Source organism: Bos grunniens, chromosome 14 (assembly GCF_055505025.1).
Source record: "Bos grunniens cultivar Pamir isolate PY7600 chromosome 14, Bosgru_T2T1.0, whole genome shotgun sequence".
Classification (NCBI taxonomy): Eukaryota; Metazoa; Chordata; class Mammalia; order Artiodactyla; family Bovidae; genus Bos; species Bos grunniens.
This window is the reverse complement of record NC_141178.1, coordinates 12,656,789-12,673,470: the sequence shown is the minus strand read 5'-3', so window position 1 is coordinate 12,673,470 and position 16,682 is coordinate 12,656,789. Positions and strand designations below refer to the sequence as shown.

General features: G+C 39.3%; 1 protein-coding gene across 15 annotated transcripts in view; it reads right to left on the bottom strand.

Moving 5' to 3' along the window:
- Window positions 1-16,682, bottom strand: part of ESRP1 (epithelial splicing regulatory protein 1) — a 60,278-nt gene that overhangs the window by 18,807 nt on the left and 24,789 nt on the right. For 6 of the 15 annotated variants that reach the window (XR_015140482.1, XR_015140483.1, XM_086335928.1 and 3 more), the window contains exons 10-13: window positions 16,237-16,538; window positions 12,738-12,956; window positions 10,120-10,318; window positions 6,862-7,030 (exon numbers count right to left, since the gene is read on the bottom strand). Coding sequence is in view for 9 of the 15 variants with exons in the window: in XM_086335928.1 (XP_086192054.1) it covers window positions 6,862-7,030; window positions 10,120-10,318; window positions 12,738-12,956; window positions 16,237-16,538 (889 nt within the window). In the remaining 6 variants the exon portion in view is untranslated. Of the gene's footprint in view, window positions 1-6,214; window positions 6,372-6,861; window positions 7,031-10,119; window positions 10,319-12,737; window positions 12,957-16,236; window positions 16,539-16,682 lie in introns of those variants that run through there. The other 9 variants (XM_086335929.1, XM_086335931.1, XM_086335934.1 and 6 more) reach the window with 3 other exon arrangements.

Here is a 16,682-nt window from a genome sequence, read left to right as displayed (position 1 = left end):
ATACTCTGTATCCTAATACATCACTGCAAATTCTTTTTCAGCACAGGGAAAGATATATGAAAACAGTGAAGGCCAAGGTGTCTAACAACCAAGAAAACTATATACTCTTTTGAAAACAGTTCTCATAATACAATACTCTTTCATTTAACAATTACAAATTACTAAACATTGGCAACACGGATAGCATTCCAAAATAGAAGCAGTTATAGCATGACAAAACAATGTGATGACTCGTCATATTTCTCTAGAGGACAGAGATCAAAAGCATTACCTACCTTATTAGAGAAAGAGGTTAAGGGAAAAGAAAATTAGAGAAGAGAATATACTCTCCTCTGAATGAGTCACAATACATCAACACATTGACACAGAAAACATTCTGAGGAGTCTTACAAAAAGAAATCTGGTTTCTACTTCCTTGCAAAATTACCACACTGAGTCTTGTTTAACAGTTATGAACGCGCCTAGTGACATAAAGACCCTATATTTGGAAAGTGACTGGAGAAACGTTTTAATCCTAGCAAGTGTAAAGGCTGGAATCAATTTTCATTTGGAAATTTCTGAACTAACTTGTTCATCTGAAGTGAACAGTCTCAAGAAGGCTGACTTTGCAACATTCTTTTGAGCTTAATACTCATGTTAAAAAAAAAAAAAAAAAAAACTCATGTAGATGGACTGGGCAGTACACACGGATCCTCCATTTCTGTTAGCTCTTCTTAAAGGCTACAAGTCTCTCTTTCCAAGTGCATCTACCTCCTGGAGAAAGTTTAAGTAACCAACAAATATAAAAACACTTTGGAAGGAATAAAGAAATCTTTTGAGAATCTATTTCACCAAAATAGTAAGCAAATTTAGGTACTGTCAAATTGTTTGGTAGCTAAACTTAAATTTACTCCAATTACGTTAAAGATTACAAAAATTTAAACCCCCTACTACATTTCTCATAATATGTTCCAAACACATAGTAAAGTTACAGACTTCTTACTCAAAACAAGAATTGTCCCCACAAAGCTTCCTTTTACATTTGAAAACTACATCCAACACCAGAAATTATTTTAAAAGTAATCTTTTTGCTTGATTTAAAGCATAGAATGATAACTGATCTTACATATTTTGAGAACGACAGTTTAAAAAGTAGTATTCTGAGGAAAAGCTGTCGCTGAAGAAGCAAGCAAAACACACTGTGATCCATGCTATGTTACAACAATTTCCAGAGAGGCACATTTACAAAAGCTATTATTTTGGAAACTACTTTTGGGTTTTTGTTTTTTAAATGCACTTTTGTCTTATTTTTGAATAGGAACTGAGGACAACATTGAAAGGCACAATAAAAGGCAAGCAGGAGGGCTCCACCACCTTCTTTCCCCCCAAATCACACCCTGTCTAGAGAAGCAATTCCATTCTAGTTTTGTGGTTATTATGGTTTATTTTGAACTTCAATGAAATAAAAAGTCAATACTCTATTATTAAATAAATTCATAGACAAATGTCAGTTTTTCCTTTAACCCTACTTCAGTGCAATAAATATATACCAAGGAAATGCTTACATAGGGCAGGGGAGGCAAAAGAGGCTTATTTTGTTTATCAAGATAGGCATATGTATTCTAGTTAAGTTTATCTGCTTTAACTAAAGTTATCAATACTTAAGGGCTTCTCAGGTGGCACAGTAATGAAGAATCCGCCTGCCAACGCAGGAGACACGAGATATGGGTTCAATCCCTGAGTCAGGAAGATCCCTGGAGTAGGAAATGCAACCTACTCCAGGATTCTTGCCTGGAGAATCTCATGGACAGAGGAGCCTGACAGGCTGTAGTCCACAGGGTTGAGAAGAGTCGAACACAGCTGAGCATGAGTGCAACAACAGCATTAACACTTAAGAATAAGGTGCTTAGCTCTCGCTCCGGACCCAGCGTCTGAGCCGCCCCGGGGAGCCGGCCGAGCCGGCGGGACCGGGGCGCTGGGGGCCCGCGCGGGGTCCCTGTTAAAAAAAAAAAAAAAAATTAAAAAAAAAAAAAAAAAAAAGAATAAGGTGCTTAGAGATACACGGGGCACATAAACAGCGACACGTGAAAGAAATGATGTCTGGGTTTCTGTGCTTTAAAATGTCCTCAATATGATGACACCAGATTGGCAAAATATTGAGTAATAGATATATTCCCAAATTACTTGTTTGAAAATTTCTGTCATAGTTTTTTTAAAAGCTATGCTAGAAAATAACATTTTTAAGAAAAAGAATCGGGGAAAAAAACTTTATATATTGAAATCAATTAAGTGTTTTGAGTAAAGTTTTTTCCTTGAAGTTAAGAATTTTAAGTATATTTTAAATTCCCTGAGTTACTCATTATATAAGGTCTTTAGTAAACAACTATTTCTTCCATGAAACTACACTGAATTCTCAGGCACTGACAGTATACTCTATGGCCCACAACAGTTCTTGCTTATGTCATTTAGAAATGACATTCAAATTGGGAAAGAAAAACAAAGCTGTTTCCACCAGCAAATTATCTGGTGCTTCTTTATTATTGCATTGCCTGATATTGCATGAATATCACGTTTTCCAACATTCTACTGTCATTTTATTGCACGCTGAGTTCCAGCTTGCATTTGTGACACTAAGTATTTGTTATAAAATAAAAAGACATTTTTAAAACAAGAATTCTTTCTTTTTCTTGGTCCTATCAGAAAGCTTTCAGCAAGTAAATCTGGCTTCCCCAGTGGCTCAGTGGAGAAGAATCTTCCTGCCAAGCAGGAGACATGGCTCAGTCCCTGGGTCAGGAAGATCCCCTGGAGAAGGAAATGGCAATTCATTCCAGTGTTCTTTCCTGAGAAATCCATGGACAGAGGAGCCTGGTGGGCTACAGTCCATGGGGTCACGAAGAGTCGGACACAACTTAGTGACGAAACAAGTTCAGGTGTATATGGAAGGCCTCTGTACTGTTTGTTACATGGCGTGTGAACCTACATTTATCTCAGTAAAACAAAGGAGACTGGAACAAGAAAGCCAAGTTTTTCAAAACAGCAAATGCAGGCATCTCTCAGAGGGTTGGTATTCTTTCGGTTCAAGTACAAAGAATTTCAGGAGAGAATACAAAAATGACATGACAAACCAAGCACTGTAGAATGTTTCACTATTAGTATTTAATGCTTGGCTAGAAAGGAGCTGGTTTCACATAATGGGTTATCCCCCAAAATAAAAGGATCCCTCATCCAACCCCACCCTTTCTTGTGGGCATGCAAATAAAGCATCCCTCATTAAAAATGTCAACCACCCCCTTGCCCTCTACTTTGGTTCAAAGTGAATATGTTATTAGTTATATGTCCTACAAAAGGTGAGGCAATGGATATACACAAGACATTTATGTTAATCCATCTTTCGACATTTAGCTGAAGATCTAGCATGTTTCTTACCTGTGCTTATAGCTCTGATGCAAAAGAGAATATTCTTTTCTAAGAAAAATGAGAGGTCAGAACAAAAGGTAGGACTTTATGTAATAGGAGAGAAAAGGTGTAATGGGAGAGAAGTTTTGAGTGATAAGCAGGGTGGGCATCAACACTTCTTTTGTATCTTAGGCTAAGCTCTGGCATACCGGGTACCTGAAACCTTCTTTCAAGTGGAGAAAGAAAAAACCAATGTTCTTAAGCAGCAAACAGAACCACTTGTTTTAATTTCACTAGCTCTTCAAAATGCTGCTGTCACAGCCACACATTTAGACTGCTAAAAACTCATCTAGTTAAACAAAAAGCAATTAACTGGTTCATTGCTCTTTTCCTTACATGTTCCTCAAGTAATCCAAATCCTTACAGTGAGAGATGCTATCAGTATATTCTCAGAGCAATACCCACTGGAAGATACACCAAGTAGGAGGACATAAAATAAGAACAAATGCCCTCTAGCAGAAGGAGCCCTTTGAAGTCACTGACTTTGCACAGGGATGAATTCTGTTAGCTACCTTATGGCAGAAAGAGTTCATATTTTATTAACCCTAATATTCCAAATGTGTTGCACACAGAGGTACTGAATAACAGCTTGCCCAGATAAATTAATTAAAAACAGGTAAAAATCAGTATCATTTTCTGAGGGGCCTGCTTTTAAAAGTTTGCAAAATATGTTAGCATCTTTAAAGTAATGAACATATGGCATTAATTTGAAGTCAGACAGACAGCTTTCATTTAAAAAGTGGAGGGACAACATCCTATGATAAACCATAATGGAAAAGAACAAGAAAAAGAAAATGTGTATAATTAATCACTTTGTCGTACAGCAGAGATAAACAACACTGTAAATCAACTATACTTCAATAAAGTATTTTTTTTTAAGAGGAGGGAATTTAAATTTATTTCTAATTTGAAAAGAGACAAACTCCAGAGCTTCCGATTTAATATCCTGTTTTAGCCTGAAGTATACTATCTCCCATTTTCCTACACATCAGTAAATAAGCCAAAATATGCTTTCAACATTTATATTACAGAGTCTCAAATGCCTTACAGTCATGTGAGGTTAGAAATTAGTGGCATTCTCCCAAAACTATGAAATATTTGATGGCTTTTGGAATATTTTTTTAGATTATATCAGACTTTAAGTCTGGTTAACAGAACATTCCAATGTTTGAACACTTTGTTTGTGTATATAATTTCCTAGAATGAGGGACATGAAAATTCAAATAATGAAACATACTAGGAGTTATTTGGAAATATTAATTTAAATACAACACACAAGCATGATTTAAAAATCCCACTTTTGTGAAATTGTTCCCAAGAAGTATTTAACGATCAGTATGAGGTTTAATAGAGAAAGATACAATTAGATGTCTATAAAAATACAGGAATTTTAAAATTATGACATATTTTCATTCTTAGAAAGTTACACGAATGGGAAGTAACTTGTTAGTTATGGGAAGTTACAAGAGTGAGGTAAATTTGCAGATATTCCTTAGGCAAGAAGTCAGTGACATACTGGCAAGTTGAAAAAAACCAACCAAACATATGTTAGCATGTCACATTATTTACAAGCACACAGATGTGTATGTTCTCAAATTGATAACTGAGGTTACTTTTGGACTTAGAGTCATGTAAAATCTGAATCTACTTTTACTCACTACTTCTATCCTCTTAGACTTACTAAGGAGGACATTACAAACTTTAAAACTACTAGTAGAAAAAAATTACAGGAACTATTAAGCCATAAATCAGTTTCTCTTGCCTTTGGGGCTTCAGTTCCAGACTTACGGTCCCAACTCACTATGATGGGAAACTATTTCTAAGAGATTCCTTCTTTTAACAGTGTTCAGAGAGCAAGGGAATGATGGAATTGGAGGCTCTCCAAGTGTATTACAGGCACAAGAAAGTGCCCCCGACACCCAGGGGCACAGAGCACCCCACTCCTGGCATTCTGATGGCACGAGAAAGGAAGACCAAGATCTTTCTTATAACCAGAGCCGCTACCAGCAAGTGCCTGTCACAGGCTCCAGAGAAGCTGACAGATTGGGACTGGAGTGGGTGCCTGACACAGTACTCAACCAAGAACAACTGCTCATGCTTCTGGGCCTTTTCAAATTTTCCAGATGGTCAGCTGATGATTATCATGGCTTTCTCCCTGTTCTTCCCCAATAAAGAAAATTTTCAATATTTTCCATTTAAAAACAAGAATGAAAGTTTTTAAAATTCCTAAAAAAGTACATTTATTGGCTGCAAGCTTCAATGCTACCCAGATCTCAACGTTCTTGCTCCCTCTGAGGAAACCGTAGATGGAGAGGGCACGGAAATACAGCAGGACAGGGAATCCCCTGGTGGCCCAGAGGCTAGGACGCCACACCCCACTGCAGGGGACTCAGGTTTGATCCCTAGTCGGGAAACTAAGATTCCGAAAGCCATGCCACAAGGCCAACGGAATTCCCCAGCCAAATAAACAAGCAACAAAAATAAAAAGCCACAGTGTGACATAACTCTAGAGATCAGACAGGTAAGTTCCAGGCCAAAACCTCACAGGTACATTGGTGGATGTATTCAACGCATCTATTTTAAATAGCTTGAGAAGGCAAAAACAAGGCCCTTATGTACCTTAGGAAAAAATTTGAGCAATATTGCTTGTGCCAAAGTAAAATTTTTATTTTAATAAAGTGAACTGGTTAGTAACTAAACACAAGACTTAAAAAAAATTTTTTTTTGAAAAGATTGAGACTGAGAGGACATTCTATATCCAAGTTAGAATCACAGGCAATCAGACCTGGGAGGGACTCAGGGACTCCAGAAACATGGCTGATCCCATCACTGTTTAAGAACCAGAAAGGTTAAGCGAACTGCTGCGGGTAGAAGAAGAGATGAGACTGACGAACTCTCTCCATTATATCCTGTTGCCTCCAAGAAATTGAGAACAACTAAAAGCAATCAGATTTAAAATATGTTGAGTCCAAGAAAGTACTGAAAAATCTCATTCTGGACTTGTTAGTAAAGACTTAGAGGGGAAAGAATACAAGCCCTACAAAATTTAAAACAGCTTTCATCTATTTTGGGCTGACATGAATTCTTAAAAATGAACTGCCCTCACCACAGATTTTCTCGTTTTGTAATTCATTCACTTGATACTGTCACTCTTTTATAATGATTACTGGGCTAACTCACGAACAGCCCTAAAACAAAAGGAAAAAGGGAAAGTTGTATACATAAGTAATCTAAAAGACTATGCTGTCAATAAGACATGGATAAAAAAATAAACATTCTGGTTGTCTTGAAACAACCTTCTTGGACAGAGATATGTATGACCAGAAACTGCAGCCTGCCATGCTAACCTTCCATGTGGCGGGCAACATTCTTTTGTGGACTCAGGCGGCGGCTGTCAAAGGAGTCCTTTGTTCCTGTGAGCCTTACCTGGGGTAGTACGCCGTGTAGTTCATGAAGAGCTGGGTGCCCGCGGGGTAGTACGCTGTGGAGGGCTGCAGCGCTCGCGGGTTCAGGAGCACTGAGGGCTGGTAAATGGCAGCTTCAGTAGGAATAACTGCTGCGGGAGCTGGAAATGTGTAGGAGGGAGGGGACAGGCCTAAACAAACAGAGAGAGACCTTGAGATATATTAGCGATATTGACACATGGAAGCACTGAGGCCATGAGGTCGCCCTTCCATACACACATTTGAAAGAAAGAGACCAGTTCTGTATACCATCCCAAGCAACTGCCTTTTGATTACATAGATAATATGTAGGAGCAATCTCAAATCTCACACACTCCATCTACCTAAAGAATGGTTCTTAGCTTGAAATTTGGGGGAAAAAAAACAGTTCCAAGTGGACTTTTAAGTCTTCTCAAAATTTCATGACACATTTTTTTTTTTTTAACCCTGCTCCTAAGTGCAAGAAACCACAAACTCACTCTTTGAGGAAAGAAACATGGGACAGACTGACATCTCGTGTAGCTTCAAACTAAAAGCTTTCTTTTTTTTTCCCTTTTGAGAGCTATACTGCCAGTATGGAGAGAATTCGACTCTACAGCACAGCATGAGGACAGTCAGGGTAAAATACTATTCATCAGGACCGTGTGCTATGCCAAAGCATAGACTGTGACAGAGCAAAGTGACCTAAAACAAGCAGATTATCTCTGTATTGTGCACACTTCGAGGCACCCAGAAGATAGGTTTTCAAAACTAATTGACATCTTCAGAGCAGTGCAAAAAAAAAAGAAAAAAAGTCAGATTCCTTGAAAAAGAACCCTGAAGAAATAATATGTGTAAGTCTTCCTGAGAGGCAGCTGATGAAAAGTGGATTCAGATTAGATTAGAAAGGACTGGATTTTTTGTCTTCTGGCTATGTAAAGTCTTTGAAGACAGCAACTCACTTAAGTCAGACCACTTGCTGGTCCCCAGCTTTAATGTATGGGATGAGCACCACTCTCTAGGACATCTGCACCCAACAGCAGAGATAACCGAGCGGTGGCCTGAATGTGGGGTCCCTGACTTCACTTTGCAAACCTAGGATCACCTAATATATTTTGCAAACAGCTGAGGCCCAATGGATAACTTTTCACATGAAAATCTCTACTGTCTTCGGCTCTTCTTAGAGGTTTCTGTATGTCTATGGAGATGAGTAAGTTAGCTGAATAAGGGTACACAAATCCGAGACCTGAGAGTGCCCTGGGGGCCTAGTGGTTAGTATTCTGGGCTTTCACTGCTGTGGCCTGGGTCAGTCCCTGGCTGGGGAACTGAGATCCCGCAAGCCAAGCAGTGCAGCCAAAAACAAACAAACAAAACCAAAAAACCCCAACCCCTCCAAACAAACCAAAAACCCAAGACTAACATATTGATCTCATATTCAATTTTGGGGTGCCTCCTTCATATCCATCAAAAACTGTTACATGTTAGATACCTAGTGTGTAGATAATTTTAAAATTATGATCCCTGGCCTAAAAAGTCCAGAGAAAGGGCAAACAGACCTGAGATGCCTAAGTCATAAAGAGAGGGTCATCTAAAGTGAGTTGGCAGAAAAAAATAAGTGCAGTAGAACAGGCATCCCTGGAGAGAGAAATGGCAACCCACTCCAGTACTCTTGCCTGGAGAATTTCCACGGACACAGGAGCCTAGCAGGCTACAGTCCAAGGGGTCGCAAGAGTCGGACATGACTAAGCGACTCAACCACCAGAACAAGCATAAGAGATGCAAAAATTGGTTCTAATTTTTTTAAAGTAGCAAACTCTTCCACTAAAATGACAAACAGCTGAATTTTAATTAAAATCTTTAGAAGGTAGTAAAAATACGGAAGTAAGTTTTTATGTAAAAATGCATTTAAATTTTGAAAAATTATTATTTTAGGGTTTGTGATGGGGGAAAGAGAAATGCAAGTCTTATGAAGCCTGTAATGACCATTTTTTCCACTAGGAAGAGAGAAGTAAAAATGTATCACAGTAAAAGAACTGGGGTTATACATGATGGAGAATTTCCCTTATCTTACAATGCTTGATAGATTAGCAATAAAGGAAACTGTAAAAGTTACTGATATTATCAGTGGTTTATGGACAGGAAACACACAACAGATTGCATTAAGATATCCACTTCAGCCCAATAAGAATGTTTTAAACTTTATAGTCATTAGTGATCAATTTTTAGATATTCACCAACAGCAAGCAGCAGATAAATGGAATATTAGCATTTAGGAATTCCAAGGGCAATAAAGGATTAAGCCCTACCAAATGTTCTATGAAAAATAGTTTATCAAATAGGTTTATTGGTATGGATTCCTCTTTACTAGAAAGTGATGTCTTAACACTCCACATTTTATTGGAATCAAGCACACCATCCAGTTCACTTTCTTAGTTATCTTTGGACTATACTTTGAGTGCTACATTCTTTAAACATACCCAACATACTTCCTAAGAAAAAGTCTTATTCAAAACTGAAAACTTTGTCAGGAAATTCAAGTTTTGAACATCAGATCCCCAAAGGTTCCTTAGTCGTGAACCGGAAGTTAGTCTCCATGCTAAAGGGCTTATTCCTCTCAGACAGGATTCCAGATGGCTTGCACCCAGGTGCCAGTGAGCAACAGCACGGCCTGATTTAAGCACTGATCCTGTGATCCAATGGTAACTTTGGCTAATTCATTTACGCATTTTAGTTTTTACTAAGCTACTCATTCCAGATATCCCGGAGAGCAAGAGAGATGCTCTTCAGGTTATCTTTCCCCCAAAATACTTAATGCTCAAAAAATTAAAAATGCAAAATGGGCATCAAATCACCCTTTGCTTTAAAAAAAAAAAACAAAACCCACAATATGTTACGGGAAAAAAACAAAAAGGATCTGTTATATTTATTTTACATTTAAATGCGTATTAAAATATCTACATAGCCAGGTTGCCTCCCAGAGTCAGTGCTTATCTTGAGCACACTAAGCTTCAGAAATCAAGTGCTTATCACTGGAAAAGCAAGAATATAATTTGAAAGGAGGTATATGTAGCATCTCTAATTATGGGTGTCCACAACCAAGGTCTTAAATGATTACCAGATACTACCGATTCCAGATGGGAAAGCCTTATGTAACCACCTCACCTGCCTTAGAAAGAACCAGGGGCACAGAAAGTTATGAAAGCAGCTTAAGCACCTACCAGCATACAGCGTAGAATAGCGCCAAGACCCAAGAAAAACTTACATGGTAACTTACATGGCGGTGGGGATAAGCCATTTCGATTTAAAGTGCCCCCCATTAACACAAAGTTCATCTCCTCAGCTGAACACTGAAAGACTTCAACATATCTGTCCTTCATGGTTTTTTTATGACACTTCTGTGCAGCCATAAATGCTCTGTCCGCAGACTTCATCTGGATAAAGGCATCTCCTGACGGGCGGCCCTGAGCGCGTAAGGAAGAATAAAAACAAAAGGAGACTGTCTCCTTCAACAAGGAAGTGGTTGCTTACAAAACATGCACAGTGACAATCACCCATGGTACAGACATTTTAGCCACAAAATCTGGGTGACAGTAAGATCTACTGAAACCTGACTTATATTTCATCACCTAATCAACAGAATTGCCCACAAAACCTTGAAGAAATAAGTTTTGAGAGCTCATAGCTGAAAGTGATCCTTTTTGGGTTTTTATCAACTAGAATTAGATTTATGGGTTTTTGAAAGGGTCTCCTTGTGACTGCGGTTTCAAACTATAGGATTGTACACTGGGTTTTTCCCTTTCTGAAAAATCTGATTAAATCTCACTCAACTGAGAAAAGCTAGTAACAGAACCAGTATTAGAGCCTTACCCATCCTCCTACATGAAAATGAACAAACCAGTGTTCTCTATGGGCTCTCAAGTCTGTCCCTCACTGACCTGTAACATCCCTTTTCCTCCTCCCTGAAGCCTGCCTAGATTGGGGTGCGGCCTGTAGACAGGAAGAAGGGGAGGAGCTGGGGTTGCAGAGCATGGCGAAGGGTGGCCAGAGTTGGAGCACCAGCACTGCGCGGGAGCCCTTCTCTCACCTCTTCCTTTGCATCTCCATTTTAAACCTTGGCCAACAGGTATTTACAGACATTTCCTCTGTTACTAACAGCTTGCTAAAAATCCTATTTAAAACAAAGCTGGTGGATCTCTGCGACACAGGACCAGAATGCCTTAGTCTTATTTAGCATAGACATTTTATGGCAGAGAAAGAAAGATACAACTGGCTTATAAGACTCCTTTTTTTATTTTATGGGTTTCTTTAAAGTCTCTAAGGGACTAGTTATGGCAAATGATTACCATGCAAGTTACCATCAGAGTTACCATACCAGGGAAATTAAGGACACCAGGGAAACCCAGTCCAAGATGGAAAACTAACATCTTCGAGGCAGCTAAGAGCTTGTCCATCATCAAAGAAGCACTTCTCCCAGGTGCAATCACAGTAGGTCACAAGGGTCAATGAGAGGCCAATCTGTCCATGGTTGTTAATCAAAGAGTAACAACAGCCCCTAGATTACTAGAAATGGTGACTCAGAACCCAAACAATTCTCTGGTGATGCTGAATTGTGGGGAATTTGATTCAAAAGGCCTCCCATCAGAGAAACATGCTGAAAGGAGTCCTAGTTGGATAAAAAGTTACATAGCTCAAAAGTGACATGAGAGTGAGCACGTGTTAGTGTGGCGCATTAACAAGGGACTCAGTATCTTCTGGTTCCCTATACCCAGTGGCAGGCACTTTCCAGTGAGACAGGACTATGGCTATGAATGTGACCCATCTTCATAGGAAAACAGAAAGTGGGAAACTAGCAGTTTAGAAAAAGTGGGTATTTCTAATACAAACCTATATTCAGACTATAATGCACAGAAAACATATTTTCAAAAATTAATACAACTTGGCTTTTTAATAAACAGTTCCAAAACGTTCATTAGAATTACATGCTATATGGGTATTTAGAGTTCTGTATGATAACACAACATACTGGCAAATTGCCCAGCAACTAATATAATTAATTTTATTTAAAGAGCAAGAGATACCAAGCCGAGACCTATTTTTAATACACTTAGAATATATATTGCATACTATACGAATCTGGCTAGATTTTCCACAGAGGATTCTCAACAACTATGGCGCCAATGGTAAAGACCTGCCTGCCAAAGCAGGAGACGTAAGAGACACAGGTTTGACCCCTGGCTCGGGAAGATCCCCTGGAGGAGGGCATGGCAACTCGCTCCAGTGTTCTTGACTGGAGAATCCCATGGACATAGAAGCTTGGCGGGCTGAAGTTGGGTGGGTTGCAAAGAGTTGGACACGACTGAAATGACTTAGCACACACGCAAATACACCAATACATTTGAATGTCTTTTATGATCACATACTGTTCCAAGTGGTATAGACACAAGTTCTTTCTGAGTTTGCACTCTACTAAATGTGATTTGATAGCTACATGAAATAAGCCATTTATAAATCATCTATGGATACAAAATACTTGGGAGCACAGACATGTTCATTGCTTTTAAATGTTGTCTATGATTGCTTTCTCACTCCAGCAGAATTCAGTAGTTGCAGTAGTAAAATGCTGATAACGTCTTTTTCTCCGACCTGATGCTATTGATGACTTGGTGGACATATGTGATAATGAAATCAGAGCTGAATCTGAATTACTGTACCAACTCCAGCATTCTTTCTGGAGCTCATCTTAAAAGATCTCTTGCATTTATAGTTAAATTTTTCCTGCAAAACTTACTATACAAACAGATGAACAATTGTTACTTGTTTACTGAAGAGTGTCTTTAATAAGAAGCAGCAAATCAGTTTTCCAGTAAGTGATTTTCTTACCTGGTGGTTCAATACCATGTGGACCCCATGAGTTCGGATATCGGTGGAAAACTCCCCCAGGAAGTCAAGGATATCCTCAATTGTGGCTGCATAGGGAAGACCTCGAAGGCGTATACAGTCTCTAATGTTTGTAGGGGGCACAAACTGCTGAGGTAGTACTGGAATAATGGGAGGGGTTGGAAGTGGAATGAGAGGAGCCGAGGAGAATCGATTCAGCACCTGTGCTCAAAGCAAAACAGAAGTCATTTAGAGCTTTGCTACTGCAATGCTGCCTGCAGGCCAGGGCTGGCGTCCCTGGGGAATGGCTAGAAATGCATCCTCTCAGCTCCACCCCAACCCGGTCCGTATGGGTCTGCAGTTTAACAAGATCCCCGGTGATCAACCAGCATAGTAAAGTTTGAGAAGCACTCATAGAGAAAGTCGTTCATGGTTTTCAGCTGGGAGATCGTGAGCCCACTTTTGTTAGAGGCATTCTGAGGTATATGCCACACACAACACAATGAACTTAGATTAAGGACTTTTTTTTTTCCCCTCCCTCCTCATACCAACCCTCCTGGGTCATCTCAGTGCACCAGCCCTGAGCACCCTGTATCATGCATCGAACCTGGACTGATGATTAGTTTCACATATGATAATATACATGTTTCAATGCCATTCTCCCAAATCATCCCACCCTCACCCTCTCCCATAGACAAATGCATCACTATCTGCTTTGAGAAAGTACTCAAGTCTGCTGCTTTTCAGGACATATTGTTAAAATGTGGACTTATGGACAACCCACTAGATTTCATTTCATTAAATAGTGCTGTCAATATTATCTTCACATTCCACCTCCAAACCCAAGACTATAAAGAAAACTACCCAGTAAAGGAACCACAGGTCAAATAGTGACTCAATTACATTAAAATATGTCACATTTATAATGATATGTAAAGCAGAATGCCTGGATAACATAAACCTGAAAAAAAAATCTATTAGTGAAAATAAAAAATCAATTTCCATATGAATTCGAGACAGTGGCAAAAGAGAGGATCCTATCTTTTAAATTCATGGAATTCAGCTCTCTTGAGAATGGATGAGAGGTCAGGTACATTTTGGAATGGAGAAAGAATTGCTCCCAGGCAAAACTCATGTTACAAGGTTGTTGTCTACTTTTGTTGTAGTTTAGCGTATGCCTAAATGCCATGTGTGGAATCCCCAAGATTTCTGAGCCATTTACCACTGTAGCCTTTATCAGCTCATGTGGTGGTGGTCTATTCGCTAAGTCATGTCTGACTCTTGGGACCCCATGGACTGTAGTCCTTCAGGCTCCTCTGTCCATGGGATTCTCCAGGCAAGAATACTGGAGTGGGTTGCCATTTCCTTCTTCAGGGGATCTTCCCAACCCAGGAATTGAACCCAGGTCTCCTGCATTGCAGGCAGATTATTTACCGACTGAGCTATGAGAGAAGCCCAACTAGTTACCAGCTCATAACTAAAAATATAAGACAATCCATGAACTCCCCCCAGACTGCCCTAACTTCCTCACTCACAGCCTGTCCAATTGCTAGGTGAATAAGAGGTGACAATAATAAAAAGTAAACACAACACAGCCAAAGAGAAAGCAAGACTTTAAGAAAATATACAAACAATCCAGACACAGTACAAACATTAGGGGGAAGAACATGAATAGAAAACAAATGTGGTTATAAACAAACTTGGGACAGGAAATGGTCTAGCACCTACAGTACCTGCCAAATAGAAGGTGAGTAAAAAGTTCCTAAGTGATTATTAGTAACAAAGAAAGCAGAAAGTCTAAGACTACTTCCGTACATATTAAAATAAATTATTAGAGATGGGAGGCAGGAAAGAGAAAACTTCCCCCTACACTCAAAACCACCTATGGCAAAGTCATAGAGATAGCACACTCTACATCCAAGCCAATAAACAAACAGTAGCTGGAGAAGACAGTGGCACCCCACTCCAGTACTCTTGCCTGGAAAATCCCATGGATGGAGGAGCCTGGTGGGCTGCAGTTCATGGGGTCATTGAGGGTCAGACAAGACTGAGCGACTTCACTTTCCCTTTTCACTTTCATGCATTGGAGAAGGAAATGGTAACCCACTCCAGTGTTCTTGCCTGGAGAATCCCAGGGACGGGGGAGCCTGGTGGGCTGCCATCTATGGGGTCGCACAGAGTCGGACACGACTGAAGTGACTTAGCAGCAGTAGCAGCAGCAGCAGCCAAGGCTCTGGGGTAATACATTCTAGGGGATGATTTCCATGAAACAGTTCTTTTGAATTAAAGATCTAAAATAAAAATTTCACCCCCTGCCCTCTAGTTTGGGCAGGATGTTTTAAGCCTTGAACATGCTCAGCATATTTTAGAGATTCAGAATTTATGATACTCACTTTCAACAAGTACAATTGATTATACTACAAGTATGCTCATAGTTTAAGATTCAAGAGCACCAGTACAATAGAACATAGAGTAAATTTAACATTTCGCTTACATTTATTTGAGCACAAAAATCAGTCTGATATTCTAGCAGATGATGGTTCTATTTAACTTTGAAGAATTATTTTAAATCATTACAATGGGCTTTGCGAAGCTAGACAAAATCATTTTAGGAACTCACTGAAATAACGGTAGAGTCAGTGTCTGAACTGCTTGCAAAAAAGACCAAAGAAAATCACTGAAATGACTATATCCTACAATCGAATCAAGTAGAATAAGTTGAAGAGCCATGTGAAACAGTCTACATGATCTCAGGTGCAAAGCTAACTGACCCCTGAAGTGAAATGATCAGCTTGTAAGTCAAGAAGAACAGCTGAAAGGCTTGAGACCCTAGAGATGGTTTTATGCTCGGATCTTGGCATGTTTTCAGGAATTGACTGCTCCGTCCGTGTCTCAAAAAGAGTGCTCAATTCTGAAAGGGATGAACAGCAGCAGGACAAAAGGACACTTTGCACTCTCCCAGCAGCAAGAAAGTGATCAAGCCTTTTGGGAAATAAATTTGGCAAGACATTAAAACCTTATTTCCCTATATCCAGTTCTAAAGAAATCAATCAGAAACTGACCGTTTTATTAGCATGTCTACCTAGAAATTTCTAATGATAGGAAAAAAAAAACCCTGGCACAATAGACTTCCTCAATGAATTATATGCTGCTGTTAGACATAGAATTAAAGACTGAATTTTTGTGTGTGTATATTAAGATAATAGTAGCTCTCATTTAGTTACAGAATAAGACTTTTTTCACGTGCTTTTACTTTCTGTAATTTCCAAATTTTATTTCCAAGTTTTATTTTAGCACACCAAATAATGTAGGATCCGAAATAATGAATAGAAATTATATTCAATGTCTTGTAATACCTTATAATGGAAAAAATCTGAAAAAGAATATATATATATATAACTGAATTGCTTTGCTATATACCTAAAACATTGCAAATGAACTATATTTCAGTTAAAAAATAAATCAAACAAAAAGAGGATAGAAATAAGGCAAAGCCACCAACCTGCTGAACTTCAGCTGCTGTGCTCCTGAAGAGTTCGATGTATCTTTTACCCAACAAGTCTTTATGCTTCCTCAGTGCGTTCTGTGCGTATTCCTCGCAAGCAAAGAGGACAAAAGCATCCCCTGTGGGCCTACCATCCGGGTAGGTAACAAAGAGGATGCCTTCCTTCCCCCCAGTGATGGGGCAATGCTGTCCAAAGAAGGCTACCACTTCATCAGCCGTGGCCGTGAAGGGGAGCCCCCGCATGCGGACAATGACTTGGTTTTCCTTGGAGAGAAACTGGGCCACCTCATTGGATGTACCTGGGAACACAAACAGCAGGAAGCACAGGGACAAACGGTTAAAGACATCAACTTCACCAAAATTAAAATGATGAAATCTTTGGCAATGTCCTGAATTTATAATTAAGACCTGCACTACCCAAAGAATTCATAGTAACATTCCAG